The sequence below is a fragment of the Salmo trutta genome, chromosome 16 (assembly GCF_901001165.1).
Source record: "Salmo trutta chromosome 16, fSalTru1.1, whole genome shotgun sequence".
NCBI lineage: Eukaryota > Metazoa > Chordata > Actinopteri > Salmoniformes > Salmonidae > Salmo > Salmo trutta.
In genome coordinates, this window is record NC_042972.1 from 14,951,872 (window position 1) to 14,971,811 (window position 19,940).

Below are 19,940 nucleotides of genomic sequence, written 5' to 3' on the forward strand. Positions count from 1 at the left end.
TCTAGACATGACTAGTGTTTTCTTTTGTAAGGACTCCACACAGCTGTTCCTTATTATCTTCCTTGGTGTGGCCGCAAATATGCCTGAACTCACTGTGGTCAATTTAGCAGTTAAGATTAAGATGAAAGGACAATCGAGTAAGTACAGGGGAAACACTGCAAGGTTTGTGTTTGTGTGCGTATGCGTGTGTTTATGTGTGTGGGTGTGTGATTGTGTTTGTGTCTGCACTTAGGAATGGGTATTGCAAGTGTGTGTGTGTGTGTGTGTGTGTGTGTGTGTGTGTGTGTGTGTGTGTGTGTGTTGTGTTAGTGTATGCACAGTAACAGTGTATGTAATTGCTTTAGTTAGCCAGCAGCATACCACCCTGCATCCCACTGCTGGCTTGGCTCTGATGCTAAGCAGGGTTGGTCCTGGTCAGTCCCTGGATGGGAAACCAGACGCTGCTGGAAGTGGTGTTGGAGGGCCAGTAGGAGGCACTCTTTTCTCTGTATATCCCAGGGCATTGCCGTGTGTAGGGTGCTGTCTTTCAGATGGGATTTTAAACGGGTGTCCTGACTCTCTGTGATCACTAATGATCCTATGCCACTTATCGTAAGAGTATGGGTGTTAACCCTGGTGTCCTGGCTAAATTCCCAATCTGGCCCTCATACCATCACAGTCACCTACCGTAAATTCCGGACTATAAGCCATAACTTTTTTCCCAGGCTTTGAACGTCGCGGCTTAAGCAATGACGCAGCTAATATATGGATTTTTCCCGCTTTCAATTTTTTTTCTGTGACGTGTTCAGTTTTTTGGCGGCATGAAGCTTTCATTAGACCAATGAAATTGCCGAACGGGTTAAGGTCAAACAACTATTTTTGTTTACTGTTTAGATTAAATCGAGCGCTCTCATTTTGTCACCCTGACTCCTGGGGGCACAACAAAGTATTTGCAGCCACTCGACATCAGTGTAAATCGTGCATTTAAGGTGGCGCTCCGTGTTCAGCAGGAGGCTTGGATGACAAGTGGGGAGAAATCCTTCACTAAAACGGGCCGCATGTGAAGAGCAACTTATGGTCAAGTCTGCCAGTGGGTCCTGACAGCGTGGAGCATTGTCAAAAAATCCACTATCATCAACGGGTTTCGAAAGGCTGGACTGCTGCATGTTGAAGAGGGCTCAGTGGGGGATTTGCCTCCGGATGAAAGTGACGAGAGCGACAATGAAAACGATCCAATATCGGATAAAGCAATTCTGAGGCTATTCAACTCCGACACCGAAGGAGATGGTTTCAGTGCACAGGAGAAGGAAGATGGTGACCAATGACTTTCTTGGTAGGCTACTGTTTACTGCTAATTTTACATTTTTTGTTACAAGCCGTGTTTCGTTACAGCCTATTTATTTTTGTTACAAGCCGTGGTTCGTTAAAGCCTATTTATTTTTGTTACAAGCCGTGTTTCATTAAAGCCTATTTATTTTTGTTACAAGCCGTGTTTCGTTAAAGCCTATTTATTTTTTTTACAAGCCGTGCTTCGTTAACCTCTTACATCTAGATGTTCCGCTAGCGGAACGTCTGCTCCAATATCCAATGATGGGCGTGGCGCGAAATACAAACTCCTCTAAAATCCGAAAACTTCAATTTTTCAAACATATGACTATTTTACAGCTATTTAAAGACAAGACTCTCGTTAATCTAACCACACTGTCCGATTTCAAAAAGGCTTTACAGCGAAAGCAACACATTAGATTATGTCAGCAGAGTACCCAGCCAGAAATAATCAGACACCCATTTTTCAAGCTAGCATATAATGTCACAAAAACCCAAATCACAGCTAAATGCAGCACTAACCTTTGATGATCTTCATCAGATGACACACCTAGGACATTATGTTATACAATACATGCATGTCTGTTCCATCAAGTTCATATTTATATCAAAAAAAAGCTTTTCACATTAGCATGTGACGTTCAGAACTAGCATACCCCCCGCAAACTTCCGGGGAATTTACTAACAATTTACTAAATTACTCACGATAAACGTTCACAAAAAGCATAACAATTATTTTAAGAATTATAGATACAGAACTCCTCTATGCACTCGATATGTCCGATTTTAAAATAGCTTTTCGGATGAAGCACATTTTGCCATATTCTAAGTACATAGCCCAGCCATCACGGGCTAGCTATTTAGACACCCACCCAGTTTAGCCTTCACCAAAATCACATTTCCTATAAGAAAAATGGTCTTACCTTTCCTGTTCTTCGTCAGAATGCACTCCCAGGACTTCTACTTCAATAACAAATGTAGGTTTGGTCCCAAATAATCCATCGTTATGTTCCATCAGCGACGTTTTGTTCGTGCGTTCTAGACACTATCAGAATGGTAAATCACGGTCGTGCGCATGGCGCATAACGTGACAAAAAATTTCTAAATATTCCATTACCGTACTTCGAAGCATGTCAACCGCTGTTTAAAATCAATTTTTATGCAATTTATCTCGTAGAAAAGCGATAATATTCCGACCGGGAATCTGCGTGTCTGTAAACTGAGGGAAAAACAGAAAGACGGGGGCGGGGCGCGCCTAAGCCTTTGTCCTCTGATAGACCACTTAGCAAAAGCTCTCGTGTGTTTCAGCCAGGGCTTTGAATTACATCATTCCTGTTTTTCCCGGGCTCTGAGAGCCCATTGGAGACGTGGGAAGTGTCACGTAACAGCAGAGATCCCTTGTAATAGATAGAGAGAATCAACAAGGGGAGAAAATGGTCAGACAGGGTACTTCCTGAACAGAATCTTCTCAGGTTTTGGCCTGCCAAATGAGTTCTGTTATACTCACAGACACCATTCAAACAGTTTTAGAAACTTTGGAGTGTTTCCTATCCAAAGCTCATAATTATATGCATATTCTAGTTTCTGGGCAGGACTAATAATCAGATTAAATCGGGTACGTTTTTTATCCAGCGTGAAAATACTGCCACCTAGCCATAAGAGGTTAAAGCCTGTGTAAAGTTCATTTGTTTCAATGTACCGGTAGGCACCTGCGGCTTATAGACATGTGCAGCTTATTTATGTTCAAAATAATAATTTTTAAAAAATTCAGTGGGTGCGGCTTATATTCAGGTGCGCTTAATAGTCCGGAAATTACAGTAATCATCCCCAGCTTCCAATTAGTTCAGTCATCCCCCCTCCTCTTCCCTGCAACTATTCCCCAGGTGGTTGCTGTAAATGAGAATGTGTTCTCAGTCAACATACCTGGTTAAATAAACAGTATGCTATAAAGGGTTTGTTTTTGTGACATGTTGTGTTGTGTTGTGCAGTTTTTATGGTGGAGGTGCAGTTGGACCCTCTGGAGCAGAAACAGAGAGAGTCATCAGTGAGGAGAACTCTGTTCCTAGATAGCCAACAGCCCAGCCTGCTGGAGACCATCACCATGGCCAACGGAGGACCAACGTGTCTCGACACCCGCATCTACCTGCGCGTTAGACACTTCAAACTTCAAACACTCAGAGAGATGTTACTGTTAAACTGCAGAGTTTATAATGCATGCTTGTCATGAGCATGTTTCACCCCTTTTAATAATGTCTAATAATCATCTCATAATGATAGACTAAATAACAATCATTTGAAATGCTGATTGATACATAAAGAGACTTATAAGCCTTGTTATAATTTTAAAGACTCAGGCATGCTTATAACAAGTTAGAAAGCATTATACCTGCCCTGCTTTAAGTAAAGTGTTACCGAGTTATTCAAAGACATGTTGAGAAAATCCCAGATTATAAAAACAACATTGATCCAATGAACTGTGGGTCTTCCCGACCAATCTCTCTGGACCTAAAGTTTGCACAAAAATGTTGGCTAGTTTCTTGGAATCCAGCCTTCAAAACACCAGTAACTTGAAACAGGCTGAAACATTTAATGCTACATTTTACAGTTAATCTGTTTTTGATTATAGTTTCAATAGGACTGAAAGTGAAAATGTTCCCTTGCGCTGTACATTTAGACAGATCTCTAACATCATATTTACTACAATGTACATTTAAATCTAGAGGTCCACAGAGTCTCAACCAGTTTACAATAAGTAAAGTAAAATTCAAGTTCAACACACCATGAAGAAAGGTCAGTGTAACATCGATTCACTTCCTCTTGAGTGTGTCGGTGATGCCTTTGACCTTCTTTCCTCATGTGTGTTGTAGAGTGAAGGGGAGTTTCGGGATAAACTGTCCCCCATTTACATCACCCTCAACTTTAGCCTGGACCCTCTCGCTCCACTGGACCTCCATGGCCTGAAACCCATTCTAAACTACCAGACAACACATATTATAAAGCAGAAGGTATGTACTAACTACGTTATTCAATTAGGAACATTTGGAATTTCAGTTGTTATCCTGAATTGACTGAATCAAACTGGAATTGACCCCAACCATGCCAGATATCACACCTTGTAGAGCAGAGTACAGAATATCTGGTCATATTTACCAGACCACATAACTAACAGTTTAGAGCAGGTGCACTACGTATACCCATACTGAAACTCTACAATACACAACCTAGAGGGCTTGTGGTCAATTTGCAATGTACAAATTATTATAATTATTTTCCGGCATTCGCTCCGACAAAAATCAGCACAAGGCTGAATCTAGTTGCCTAACCCCGCTATAGAGGGTAGCCTATGAACATAGTGCATACACAATTTAGTTATTCTACCAGACTCCATGACTAAACCACAAACACACAATGTGCACCTTATCTACTTCCCCCGATATTTATATTTTGTACCAGGAAGTAGAAAGGGATAAGGTTTTTGAAATAGATTTCATATGGAGGACGGCTCAGTAGTGCTGGTCCCCATATGGCTAAAGGTTGGGGATTAGATTAGTCCTTATATACTAGCCACTGAATTACAATATGTTATAGCCATAGAGTTAGATAGATGGCACACTTGCTGCAAAGCCTTTTTTACTCTTCTTTAGAATAGATGAAAGCCTTCAATGGCACTGCCCATGCTGTCACATAAGCGATAATGACAAATAACGGAGGGTAGCTTTTCCGAATTGAGAGTAGAATCCTCAGGGGTGTGAGGGTGGGGAGTCACGGCTTTGCGGAAAAAACAGAGGGAGAACTGACGGCTCTTTCTGGGTGGGGCGCTGAGGCTAGCCATCTGGATGTGGTTTGTTTATGTATGTTGCCAGTGGTCTCTGCCATGTCGAGAGCCCGGCAAGGCAGACTTGGAGCACGTGTGTGTGTTTATATGTGTGTGTGTTTATGTGTGTGTTTTTATATTTATATGTGTGTGTGTGTTTATATGTGTGTGTTTTTATATATATATATGTGTGTGTTTTTATATATATATGTGTGTGTGTGTTTATGTGTGTGCTTTTATATATATATGTGTGTGTGTTTATATGTGAGTTTATATATATATATATATATGTATGTGTTTATATATATGTGTGTGTGTTTTTATATATATATGTGTGTGTTTATATATATGTATGTGTTTATATATATATATGTGTGTGTGTGTTTATGTGTGTGTTTTTATATATGTGTGTGTGTGTGTTTATGTGTGTGTGTGTTTATGTGTGTGTGTTTTTATATATATATGTGTGTGTGTGTGTGTGTGTGTGTGTTTATGTGTATGTGTTTTTATATATATGTGTGTGTGTTTTTATATATATGTGTGTGTGTGTTTATGTTTGTGTTTTATATATATATATATATATATGTGTGTGTGTTTATGTGTATGTGTTTTTATATATATATATATATATGTGTGTGTGTGTGTGTGTGTGTTTATGTGTGTGTTTATATATATATATATATATATGTATGTATGTGTGTGTGTGTGTGTGTGTGTCTGTTTTTATATATATATGTGTGTGTGTGTGTGTGTTTATATATATATGTGTGTGTGTTTTTATATACATGTGTGTGTGTGTGTGTTTATATGTGTGTGTGTTTATATGTGTGTGTGTTTATTTATATATATATATGTGTGTGTGTGTGTGTGTTTATGGGTATGTGTTTTTATATATATGTGTGTGTGTTTATATATATATATGTGTGTGTTTATGTGTGTGTGTGTTTATATATATATGTGTGTGTGTGTTTATATATATGTGTGTGTGTTTATATATATGTGTGTGTTTATATGTGTGTGTTTTTATATATGTGTGTGTGTGTGTGTTTATATATATGTGTGTGTGTGTTTGTATATATGTGTGTGTGTTTATATATATATATATATATATATATATGCGTGTGTTTATATGTGTGTGTTTTTATATATATGTGTGTGTGTGTGTGTGTGTTTTTATATGTGTGTGTTTTTATATATATGTTTGTGTTTTATATGTGTGTGTTTTTATATATATATATATATGTGTGAGTGTTTTTATATACACTGCTCAAAAAAATAAAGGGAACACTTAAACAACACAATGTAACTCCAAGTCAATCACACTTCTGTGAAATCAAACTGTCCACTTAGGAAGCAACACTGATTGACAATACATTTCACATGCTGTTGTGCAAATGGAATAGACAACAGGTGGAAATTATAGGCAATTAGCAAGACACCCCCAATAAAGGAGTGGTTCTGCAGGTGGTGACCACAGACCACTTCTCAGTTCCTATGCTTCCTGGCTGATGTTTTGGTCACTTTTGAATGCTGGCGATGCTTTCACTCTAGTGGTAGCATGAGTGGCTCAGGTAGTGCAGCTCATCCAGGATGGCACATCAATGCGAGCTGTGGCAAGAAGGTTTGCTGTGTCTGTCAGCGTAGTGTCCAGAGCATGGAGGCGCTACCAGGAGACAGGCCAGTACATCAGGAGATGTGGAGGAGGCCGTAGGAGGGAAACAACCCAGCAGCAGGACCGCTACCTCCGCCTTTGTGCAAGGAGGAGCAGGAGGAGCACTGCCAGAGCCCTGCAAAATTACCTCCAGCAGGCCACAAATGTGCATGTGTCTGCTCAAACGGTCAGAAACAGACTCCATGAGGGTGGTATGAGGGCCCGACGTCCACAGGTGGGGGTTGTGCTTACAGCCCAACACCGTGCAGGACGTTTGGCATTTGCCAGAGAACACCAAGATTGGCAAATTCGCCACTGGCGCCCTGTGCTCTTCACAGATGAAAGCAGGTTCACACTGAGCACGTGACAGACGTGACCGAGTCTGGAGACGCCGTGGAGAACGTTCTGCTGCCTGCAACATCCTCCAGCATGACCGGTTTGGCGGTGGGTCAGTCATGGTGTGGGGTGGCAATTCTTTGGGGGGCCGCAGAGCCCTCCATGTGCTCGCCAGAGGTAGCCTGACTGCCATTAGGTACCGAGATGAGATCCTCAGACCCCTTGTGAGACCATATGCTGGTGCGGTTGGCCCTGGGTTCCTCCTAATGCAAGACAATGCTAGACCTCATGTGGCTGGAGTGTGTCAGCAGTTCCTGCAAGAGGAAGGCATTGATGCTATGGACTGGCCCGCCCGTTCCCCAGACCTGAATCCAATTGAGCACATCTGGGACATCATGTCTCGCTCCATCCACCAACGCCACGTTGCACCACAGACTGTCCAGGAGTTGGCGGATGCTTTAGTCCAGGTCTGGGAGGAGATCCCTCAGGAGACCATCCGCCACCTCATCAGGAGCATGCCCAGGCGTTGTAGGGAGGTCATACAGGCACGTGGAGGCCACACACTGCTGAGCCTCATTTGGACTTGTTTTAAGGACGATCAGCCTGTAGTGTGTTTTTCCACTTTAATTTGGAGTGTGACTCCAAATCCAGACCTCCATGGGTTGATAAATTGGATTTCCATTGATTATTTTTGTGTGATTTTGTTGTCAGCACATTCAACCCCCCCCCCCCCCCCCCCCCACACTATTGTAAAGTGGTTGTTCCACTGGATATCATAAGGTGAATGCACCAATTTGTAAGTCGCTCTGGATAAGAGCGTCTGCTAAATGACTTAAATGTTAAATGTAAATGTGTGTGTGTGTGTGTTTATATGTGTGTGTGTTTATATATATGTGTGTGTTTATATATATATGTGTGTGTGTGTGTTTATATATATATATATGTGTGTTTATATATATGTGTGTGTGTTTTATGTGTGTATTTTTATATATATATGTGTGTGTATATATTTATATGTGTGTGTGTTTATATGTGTGTGTTTATTTATATATATATGTGTGTGTGTGTGTGTTTATATGTGCGTCTGTGTGTGTGTGCTCCAAGCCTCTCACTATTGGCAGAGAAACCAATACAACCTATAGTAGCTAGAACAGCTTTTGGGAACAACTTGAACTTTCCATGCTCATGTTATTACACTGAAACATTTAGCAATCTCTCTCTCTCTTCCTCTTCCATTTCTCAACTTGTCAAAACATGAATAAAGTTTCTTCCTCTTCTTAACACCCTTTTTGTCCCATGGAGAGTGGGTGATGGGAAGATGGAGGATGAAAGAGAGTGAGTGAGTGGGGGAGGAGAGCCCTTGGTGATTGTGTGACCATTACCAGACCCGTGCTCTCCTCTGTCTTGTGATGTTGTGTTGACTGACCGATTACCACATGGACTTGCGTGAACGATAACATTGGAGGCTTTAAATTAGTAATCTCCATGGAGATGGAGTGAGTGATCGCCATGCCGCCCCTGCACTGTCATAGCATTCTTTTGGGATTCTAATGTTTGCCACATGTTGCTGCTGGGATGGATGGGCTGGTAGTGTAACAATGGGTTCACAGTACACAGTTGCAATGTTGTAGGAGACTGAGAAAAAGAGGACTAGGAGAGAGAGAGAGACAGAGTGCTTAGGAGCCCAATTCCTCTCCTCCCTAAGCCGTGCAAGTCTTTCATTTTCCTGCTATTCCTTCCTTTCTTCATGTTGGAGTATGTCTACCTTTCTTGAACATCATTGCTCTCCTCATCCCCACCAAAACAAAACACTCCTTCCATTCATTCTCACCTTCTCCCCTTCTCCTATTTCCTTTCCCTTTTTCCGTCCTTCACTTATTCCCTCACTTCTCCTCTTCATTCCCTCATTTAGGGGGTTATTCATAAATCTTCATTGCCATGGTATATGTACCAGCAGTTGTTCAAAACAAATGGAAATGTACCAGCAGTTGTTCAAAACAAATGGAAATGTACCAGCAGTTGTTCAAAACAAATGGAAATGTACCAGCAGTTAATCAAAACAAATGCATAAATTGGTCTAAAAATGAGATCTGATCTTCATCTAAGTCACAACAATAGACAAACACAGTCTGCTTAAACAAATTATTGTATTTTTCTTGTCTATATTGAATACATCATTTAAACATTCACAGTGTAGGTTGGAAAAAGTATGTGAACCCCTAGGCTAATGACTTTTCCAAAAGCTAATTGGAGTCAGGAGTCAGCTAACCTGGAGTACAATTATTGAGACGAGATTGGAGATGTTGGTTAGAGCTGCCCTGTCCTATTAAAAAATACTCACAAAATGTGAGTTTGCTATTCACGAGAAGCATTGCCTGATGTGAACCATGCCTCGAACAAAAGAGATCTCAGAAGACCCAAGATTAAGAAGGGTTGACTTGCAGAAAGCTGGAAAGGGTTCCAAAGTATCTCTAAAAGCCTTAATGTTCATCAGTCCACGGTAAGGAACATTTTCTGTAAATGGAGAAAGTTCAGCACTGTTGCTACTCTACCTAGGAGTGGCCGTCCTGCAAATATGACTGCAAGAGCACAGCGCAGAATGCTCAATGAGGTTAAGAAGAATCCTAGAGTGTCAGCTAAAGACTTACAGAAATCTCTGGAACATGCTAACATCTCTGTTGACGAGTCTACGGTACGTAAAACACTAAACAAGAATGATGTTCATGGGAGGACACTACAGAAGAAGCCACTGCTGTCCAAAAAAAACAAAGAGCATCCGGATGTCCCACAGCGCTACTGGCAAAATATTCTATGGACAAATGAAACTAAAGTTCAGTTGTTTGGAAGGAAGGAACACACAACACTGTGTGAAGAAAAAAAGGCACAGCACACCAACATCAAAACCTCATCCCAACTGTAAAGTCTGGTGAAGGGAGCATCATGGTTTGGAGCTGCTTTGCTGCCTCGGGGCCTGGACAGCTTGCTATCATCGACGGAAAAATTAATTCCACAGTTTTTCAAGACATTTTGCAGGAGAATGTAAGGCTTTCTGTCCGCCAATTGAAGCTCAACAGAAGTTGGGTGATGCAACAGGACAACGACCCAAAACACAGAAGTAAATCAACAACAGAATGGCTTCAACAGAAGAAAATACGCCTTCTGGAGTGGTCCAGTAAGAGTCCTGACCTCAACCCGATTGAGACGCTGTGGCATAACCTCGAGAGCGGTTCACAGACATCCCAAGAATATTGTTGAACTGAAACAGTTTTGTAAAGAGGAATAGTCCAAAATTCCTCCTGACCGTTGTGTAGGTCTGATCCGCAACTACAGAAAATGTTTGATTGAGGTTATTGCTGCCAGAGGGTCAACCAGTTATTAAATCCAAGGGATCACATACTTTTTCCACCCTGTACTGTGAATGTTTACACGTTGTGTTCAATAAATACATGAAAAGGTGTAATTATGTGTTTAGTTTAAGCAGACTGTGTTTGTCTATTGTTGTGACTTAGATGACGATCAGATCAAATTTAGTGACCAATTTATGCAGAAGTCCCAAGTAATTCCAAAGGGTTCAAATACTTTTTCTTGCCACTGTACATTAGCTGAATTGCGCAAATTATTTTCTTCTAAAAATCTAAATCTCTCTCCATCCCTCTGTTCTGCAGGCCCAAATTCAGCTGGACTGTGGGGAGGACAACATCTGTGTTCCTGACCTCAAACTGGCCGTTTATGGGTGAGCTGAGTCCCCTCTCCGTTACCTGAGACCAGGGCCTGTTTGTTGGGAGCTTCATGAAATGGGTTTCTATAGCTGAGCAGCCACACACAAGCCTAAGGTCCCCAATGTGCAATGCCAAGCGTAGTCTGGAGTGGGGTAAAGCTAGCCTCTATTGGATTCTGGAGCAGTGTAAACGCGTTCTCTGGAGAGATTAATCTCTCTTCAACATCTGGGAAGTCCGACAGACGAATCTGGGTTTGGCGAATGCCAGGAGAACACTACTTGCCCGAATGCATAGTGCCAACTTTAATGTTTGCTGGAGGAGGAATAATGGTTTGGGGCTGTTTTTCATGGTTCGGGCTACGCCCCTTAGTTCCAATGAAGATAAATCTTACTGCTACAGAATACAATGACATTCTAGACAATTCTGTGCTTCCATCTTTGTGGTAACAGTTTGGGAAAGGCCCTTTCCTGTTTCAGCATGACAATGCCACCATGCACAAAGTGAGTCCATGCAGAAATGGTTTGTCAAGATTGGTGTGGAAGAACTTGACTGGCCTGCACAGAGCCCTGACCTCAACACCATCGAACACCTTTGGGATGAATTGGAACGCCGACAGGCGACCCAGGTCTAATCATCGAACATCAATGCCCAACCTCACTAATGCTCTTGTGGCTGAATGGAAGCAGTTCACCGCAGCAATGTTCCAACATCTAGTAGAAAGTCTTCCCAGAAGAGTAGAGGCTGTTATAGCAGCAAAGTTCCAACATCTAGTGGAAAGCCTTCCCGGAAGAGTGGAGGCTGTTATAACAGCAATGTTCCAACATCTAGTAGAAAGCCTTCCCAGAAGAGTGAAGGCTATAGCATCAAATGGGGGACCAACTCCATATTAATGCCCATGATTTTGGAATGAGATGTTTGATGAGCAGGTGTCCACATACTTTTGGTCATGTAGCATTTGTGTTTACACACCTTGATTGCAGAAATGCTTTTCTATTCCCAGGAGAGTAACAAAATGGTTTGTATCCTCTTGCTCATGGTTATTACTGGTTGATCATTGTTGTTTGAGTGTTGGACAACAGCAGAATATGTTGCATTTTAGGCTGATTGGAACAACTGGGACAATTCACAAAACAAGTTGCTCTCTCTTGTAGTAGTTTGTTTCACGACTTCACCATGTGATTTTTATTACCGGCACAATTCAATCATGTTAAGAGTTTCCCATGAAAAACTGGAATGTTTGTTTTCAGTTTCCACGAGACCAAATCACTCAGAAAATAATCTATGATTCAGCACTTTCACTCTGCAGCTTCAACGACCTCGTTGAAATGTAATACACAGCTTGTTTTTTAGGCCTTAAATTGTTTACTTCCTGAGAATTCCCATGCGGGAGGATGTTTCGTGTTCACAACCTTGAGGCCCGTCACGGAGATAAAAGTACCAGTAGTACTTTGTGTGGTACATCCTCTGGCTTCAATTAAACATTGAACTATTTGATTGTACACATGATTATATTTCACATACATGTTTTCCTATATAACATCTTAAAATATTTGAATCAAATCAAATGCAACTTACAACCCCATCTCTACCCACCACCTCAAAGCTTCCTTCCTCTCTCGGAGTCAACACTACGGTGTTTGTGATAGAATATCAATGGTGTCGCTTCCTCTGCGCTTCGTTAAAATGGCCTGGTCATTATTGGAATCATCTGTGTGGACCTGGTGCAGAGCATGGTGTCATTGTGTCTGGACCTCGAGTGGACAGAGGGTGGGGGATGAGAGGAAGGGGTCAAGCCAAGGGACCGACCCTCAACATCTGTACATGGCTCTCCCTCTTTCTGCTCAATAGACAGCATGAATGTATTACTACATTTGGAAGTATGGGGGGGGGAGTGGTGTGGAGTGGATTTATCACTACACAGGAAGTGCTTTACACAGGGGTGTCAGTGTGAGTTCATATGGTGTTGGTGGGGGCTGGTTTTTATTTAACCTTTATTTAACTAGGCAAGTCAGTTAAGAACAAGTTCTTATTTACAGTGATGGCCTACGTTAAAAAAAATATATATATATTTCACCTTTATTTAACCAGGTAGGCCAGTTGAGAACAAGTTCTCATTTACAACTGCGACCTGGCCAAGATAAAGCAAAGCAGTGCGACAAAAACAACAACACAGAGTTACACATGGGATTAGCAAACGTACAGTCAATAACAAAATAGAAAAATCTGTATACAGTGAGAGCAAATGAAGTAAGGAGGTAAGGCAATAAATAGGCCAATAGTGGCGAAGTAATTACAATTTAGCAATTTACACTGGAGTGATATATGTGCAGATTAGGATGTGCAAGTACTGGTGTGCAAAAGAGCAGAAAAACAAAAACAAATATGGGGATGAGGTAGGTAGTTGGTTGGATGGGCTATTTACAGATGGGCTGTGTACAGCTGCAGCGATCGGTAAGCTGCTCTGACAGCTGACGCTTAAAGTTAGTGAGGGAGATATAAGTCTCCAACTTCCGTGATTTTTGCAGTTCGTTCCAGTCATTGGCAGCAGAGAACTGGAAGGAAGGCGGCCAAAGGAGGTGTTGGCTTTGGGGATGACCAGTGAAATATACCTGCTGGAGCGTGTGCTACAGGTGGGTGTTGCTATGGTGACCAGTGAGCTGAGATGAAGCGGAGCTATACCTAGCAAAGACTTATAGGTGACCTGGAGCCAGTAGGTTTGGCGACGAATATGTAGCGAGGACCAGCCAACGAGAGCATACAGGTCGCAGTGGTGGGTGGTATATGGGGCTTTGGTGACAAAACAGATGGCACTGTGATAGACTGCATCCAATTTGCTGAGTAGAGTGTTGGAGACTATTTTGTAAATAACATCTCCGAAGTCGAGGATCGGTAGAATAGTCAGTTTTACGAGGGTATGTTTAGCAGCATGAGTGAAGGAGGCTTTGTTGCGAAATAGGAAGTCGATTCTAGATTTAACTTTGGATTGGTGATGCTTAATGTGAGTCTGGAAGGAGAGTTTACAGTCTAACCAGACACCTAGGTATTTATAGTTGTCCACATATTCTAAGTCAGAACCGTCCAGAGTAGTGATGCTAGTCGGGCGGGTGGGTGCAGGCAGCGATCGGTTGAAGAGCATGCATTTCGTTTTACTAACATTTAAGAGCAGTTGGAGGCCATGGAAGGAGTGTTGTATGGCGCTGAAGCTCGTCTGGAGGTTTGTTAACACAGTGTCCAAAGAAGGGCCAGATATATACAGAATGGTACAGTGAGGGAAAAAAGTATTTGATCCCCTGCGGATTTTGTACGTTTGTCCACTGACAAAGAAATTATCAGTCTATAATTTTAATGGTAGGTTTATTTGAACAGTGAGAGACAGAATAAAATAACATTAAAAAAAACATGTCAGAAAGGTTATAAATTTATTTGCATTTTAATGAGGGAAATAAGTATTTGACCCCCTCTCAATCAGAAAGATTTCTGGCTCCCAGGTGTCTTTTATACAGGTAACGAGCTGAGATTAGGAGCACACTCTTAAAGAGAGTGCTCCTAATCTCGTTACCTGTATAAAAGACACCTGTCCACAGAAGCAATCAATCAATCAGATTCCAAACTCTCCACCATGGCCAAGACCAAAGAGCTCTCCAAGGATGTCAGGAACAAGATTGTAGACCTACACAAGGCTGGAATGGGCTACAAGACCATCGCCAAGCAGCTTGGTGAGAAGGTGACAACAGTTGGTGCGATTATTCGCAAATGGAAGAAACACTAAAGAACTGTCAATCTCCCTCGGCCTGGGGCTCCATGCAAGATCTCACCTCGTGGAGTTGCAATGATCATGAGAACGGTGAGGAATCAGCCCAGAACTACACGGGAGGATCTTGTCAATGATGTCAAGGCAGCTGGGACCATAGTCACCAAGATAACAATTGGTAACATACTACACCATGAGGGACTGAAATCCTGCAGCGCCCTCAAGGTCCCCCTGCTCAAGAAAGCACATATACATGCCTGTCTGAAGTTTGGAGGAGGAGGAATGCTGCCTAGAACCCCAAGAACACCATCCCCACCGTCAAACATGGAGGGGACAGGACAACTTCACCGCATCAAAGGGACGATGGACAGGGCCATGTACCGTCAAATCTTGGGTGAGAACCTCCTTCCCTCAGCCAGGGCATTGAAAATGGGTCGTGGATGGGTATTCCAGCATGACAATGACCCAAAACACACGGCCAAGGCAACAAAGGAGTGGCTCAAGAAGAAGCACATTAAGGTCCTGGAGTGGCCTAGCCAGTCTCCAGACCTCAATCCCATAGAAAATCTGTGGAGGGAGCTGAAGGTTCGAGTTGCCAAACGTCAGCCTCGAAACCTTAATGACTTGGAGAAGATCTGCAAAGAGGAGTGGGATGTGTGCAAACCTGGTGGCCAACTACAAGAAACGTCTTACCTCTATGATTGCCAACAAGGGTTTTGCCACCAAGTACTAAGTCATGTTTTGCAGAGGGGTCAAATACTTATTTCCCTCATTAAAATGCAAATCATTTTATAACATTTTTGACATGTGTTTTTCTGGATTTTTTGTGTTGTTATTCTGTCTCTCACTGTTCAAATAAACCTACCATTAAAATTATAGACTGATCATTTCTTTGTCAGTGGGCAAACGTACAAAATCAGCAGGGGATCAAATACTTTTTTCCCTCACTGTACCGTCTGCATAGAGGTGGATCAAAGAATCACCCGCAGCAAGAGCGACATCATTGATGTATACAGAGAAAATAGTCGGCCTGAGAATTGAAACCTGTGGCACCCCCATAGACTGCCAGAGGTCCGGACAACAGGCCCTCCGATTTGACACACTGAACTCTATCTGAGAAGTAGTTAGTGAACCAGGCGAGGCAGTCATTAGAGAAACCAAGGCTGTTTAGTCTGCCGTTAAGAATACGGTGATTGACAGAGTCGAAAGCCTTGGCCAGGTCGATGAAGACGGAAGTACTGTCTTTTGTTTCAATTCAACCCAGGGTTCAACTTAAAATAAACAATACTTATAGGCCAGGGGTTTCACGCTCTTGTTGATTTGAAATGTAATCTTCAAGTTAATCAGAAATATGTTGGATTCATGTCTCCATCTCAACCAAAAATCTAAGTTAAAGAATAGGACTAAATCAAATCAAACTTTAAATTCACTTTAAAGAAAGTTTGATTTAATTTAATCTTATTGTTTGACTTTGATTATTGGTTGAGATGGCGACGTGAATCCAATATACCAATTATTCATTTGTAGACAAACTGGAATTAAAGCCAGACTAAGTCAGTGGCACAAAATATGCTGATATTTGGTTGTGTTGAGAACCAAACATAATTCAATATAACTTCTGCAACACAGTAAATAATCTATTCACTTGTAGACAAGTTAACACATTATTGGATTCACGTCTCCAACTAAAGCAAAAATAAAAGTTAAAGAATAGGGTTAAGTCAGTGGCTGAGATGAAACTATCAAAGCATTAGATATTTGCTTGCGTTGTCAACCAAACACAATTCAATATTACTTTTGTAATACAGTAAATAGCCTAAATATATCTTACAAACTAATGTAACAGGATTTATTCAACCTTAAAATGAGTAACACATCCATGGCCACATTTTGAACATAGGCTACTGTAACTATACATGTCTTCTTATGTAATTATAGAATGCATGCATGTTAAAGATGGCATAGAAAGGCTGCAGCAATTGCTATAATAATCTGTGCAGAATCTCGAACAGCATTGATCCCGTGCACTATGTACTTTTAATGTAATCTCAACTACAATCCAGGTCCTTTGGTTTTGCTTTTAGATGAAGAACAGTGATAACACATGAAATTGTTGTATAAATACAAAATATCTGACATTGTTTTCCTATTTTAACTTTTCTATGCTTTTAAATGGTTGAAAGCGCAGTGACAACACATTGGGAATTCAACAAACGTCTGGCTGTCTTTTTGAATGGGTGAATAAAGGTTGAAATCTTATTGATTAACATCTCAACCAAATATTACCCACATTTCCACGTTGAAATGACCTAGTGTACCCAGTGGGAACACACTTATGAAGATAATGAGCATTGACTGTAGGATACACACGTATGGTTACCACCAACATTTGGAAAACGTAGGATGCTTAGGGTCAAGTTTGAGACAATGTTGTGTGGTGGTTGTGTGTGTGTTTGCGGGTCAAAGCTTTTTTCCCCCCACTGATATTGTGACAGACAATGCCCAGCAGCTCCCTAGCAAACCTTCAATTGCTCTTCAAAGATGAAAGGAGATTATTTACTAATGTATGTTAATCATATGTAAACAATGCAACAAAAAAAAACAATTCCGATTTTTTTCTATTGTGTTATTGACTGTACGTTTTTTTATGTGTAACTCTGTGGTTTGATTTTGTCGCACTGCTTTGCTTTATCTTGGCCAGGTCGCAGTTGTAAATGAGAACTTGTTCTCAACTGGCCTACCTGGTTAAATAAAGGTGAAAAAAAAGAAAATGCAAATTCCATGAGAGACAAAACATCTGCAACAGGTCTCTTCATGTTTGTGGAAATGTCTGGAAAAAAAGAAAAAAAGCGACTTGTTTTACATTGTTGTTGTATTTTCTTGTGGTTTCCTTAGCGATAGGACAGAGGTGTATCTTGGCGATGAGAACTCCCTGACCCTGACCTTCAATGCCAGGAACGAGGGAGAGGGCGGGGCCTACGAGGCAGAGCTTTACGTGGTACTGCCCGCGGAGGCTGACTACAGGGGTATAGCCCGCAACAATGCGGTGAGGGAGAAACCATCTGTCCTGTCACTCTTATGTTACGGCTAATGTTCATAATATGTTTCTAATGGAAATGACAGTGCTAAAATAATAAAGAGACATATGCTAATCCACATAACAATAATTGAACTAATACCAATATAGTGTTGACACTAATGATAGCCTGATGACTAAAACAATGGTTATGATATAAATGATTTGAGAAAACGTGGAAATGCTGTGAAGTAAATCGTTGTCTTTGTCTCTCTCGCCATACTTTTGCTCATACTGTATCTCATGAGCAGAGTCTGACTCAGCTGACCTGTAGCTACGAGGCAGAGAATCAGACCCGCTATCTGGTCTGTGACCTGGGCAACCCTATGAAGTCTGGAACAAGTGTAAGTGGATCATCATGGACTAACTGTTTCTTAAATTCAAATTGAGCTTTATTGTCACGAAAGGAACAATCCAATGTTCCCACAGCAGTATGGTACTTCTGTCCCTCTGACTGTGACTTTCTGTATGTCTTTGCAATTCTGTGTCTTTACGACTGATGCTGCGTGGTCCAGATTAATCCAGGGTCTGTTAATGACTGTTTGTGCATTTGATGGACTGCCTTGCTGACAGATCTGAGGTAGCTTTATCTCTAGTGTCTGATCGCCTGTCTTTTCTATGGATCTTCACAGTTGTGGGCAGGCCTCCGCTTCACTGTGCCTCGACTGAAGGACACTCACAATACAGTGCAGTTTGAGCTCCAGATACGCAGGTAAGTCGCAGTTGCAGCTTCAGCACAGAAAGTGTATAAATGACTTTGTAGTTATTGAATGTATTCATATTTAGATGAATGTGAGAGATTAAACAGTTTTTTTCCCTTTTAAATGTGTTTCGTTAAAAAAGTAACTAAATCCTTCTAAATACTTCCATACTTATTACCTTGTCCTGACTGAGCTAAGGTTAGGGTTAGTGGATAGTTAGTTCAAGTGTTGTCGACAGTTAGGCAAACGTCTACAAACCATCTACAGTATTTGGCACAATCCAAATGAAGTGTTGCACTTGTCTGTTCTTTCTCCGCTCAGTAAAAATGAGAATAAATCCCAGACTGATGATGAGCTCTTTCATCTGGAGGTGGCTGTGGTTGCTGATGTTATTCTACAGGGGTGAGTCATCATAGCTGGATGGACGAACGAACAAACAAACTAATTATTGAATGTTCTCCATCACCATCACTAATAAACATACTCCCTGTTTAACTACACTCAAAGTGACTGGGTACCAATATATTGTAACTCAACAGCCCCAGTGACATTGTAAAATATCTTTCTTTATAAACTGGGCGGTTCGAGCCCTAAGTGCAGATTGGCTGACAGCCGTGGTATATCAGACTGTATACCACGGCTATGACAAAACAATTATTTCTACTGCTCAAATTATGTTGGTAACCAGTTTATAATAGCAATAAGGCACCTCGGGGGTTTGTGGTATATGGCCAATATACAACGGCTAAGGGCTGTATCCAGGCACTCCATGTTGCGTCGTGCTTAAGAACAGCACTTAGACGTGGTATATTGGCCATATACCACACTCCCTCGGGCCTTATTGCTTGAGTACCACATTCTGTTGGGTATGTCTACTGCATCCACTCCTACTCGTTTATCCTCTTTTCCAACTTGTATCTTTCTCCTTTTCTCGATTGAAGCGTTTCTCGTCCGGACAAGCTCCTCTTCCCTCCCCCGAACTGGAGGATGAGCCACAGCCTACAAGAGGAGCAGGATGTTGGGCCTGAGATCCAGCATGTGTACGAGGTACTCAGCGTGTGCCACGAGTTACTCAGTGTGTGCCACGAGAGTTGATTTTGTGTTGTGTTTATTTTTATTAAGTGGAGTCAAATAGGGTTGGGTTGTTGAACAAATGCTTATCTTCTTAGCTTCCTGGTACAGTATGCTGACTTGGGTTTTCTCTCGCTCTCTCTTCCTCACTCTCTCCTCCTCTGTCTCTTCTTCTCTCTCTCTTCCTCTTTCTCTCTCTCTCTGTCTCTCTCTCTCTTTCAGTTGGTGAACAACGGGCCCAGTATGATCAGTCAGTCAGTGCTGGAGCTGCGCTGCCCTCTGAGATCTCAGGGTCACGACCTTTTGTACCCTCTGGAGGTCATCACTCAGGGACCACTCGACTGCAGCTCCAACCACACCCTCAATGCACTGAAGCTCAAGGTGAGGGACAGACTTACACACATACATACAAAAGTACCTGCTCATATTATACTTCCACAGGCACTCATCCCAGATACTGTATACATTCACACCCACCCTGATACCTTGTCTTTTACTTTGTGTAGCGTCATATCA

General features: G+C 41.7%; 1 protein-coding gene across 3 annotated transcripts in view; it reads left to right on the plus strand.

Moving 5' to 3' along the window:
- LOC115150153 (integrin alpha-5) overlaps nt 1–19,940 on the plus strand; it is a 69,717-nt gene that overhangs the window by 45,574 nt on the left and 4,203 nt on the right. For all 3 annotated transcript variants that reach the window (XM_029693129.1, XM_029693127.1, XM_029693128.1), the window contains exons 17-25: nt 3,294–3,454; nt 4,173–4,310; nt 10,772–10,839; nt 17,472–17,622; nt 17,904–17,996; nt 18,285–18,364; nt 18,675–18,755; nt 19,295–19,400; nt 19,647–19,805. In XM_029693129.1, the coding sequence (XP_029548989.1) occupies nt 3,294–3,454; nt 4,173–4,310; nt 10,772–10,839; nt 17,472–17,622; nt 17,904–17,996; nt 18,285–18,364; nt 18,675–18,755; nt 19,295–19,400; nt 19,647–19,805 (1,037 nt within the window). The remainder of the gene's footprint in view (nt 1–3,293; nt 3,455–4,172; nt 4,311–10,771; nt 10,840–17,471; nt 17,623–17,903; nt 17,997–18,284; nt 18,365–18,674; nt 18,756–19,294; nt 19,401–19,646; nt 19,806–19,940) is intronic.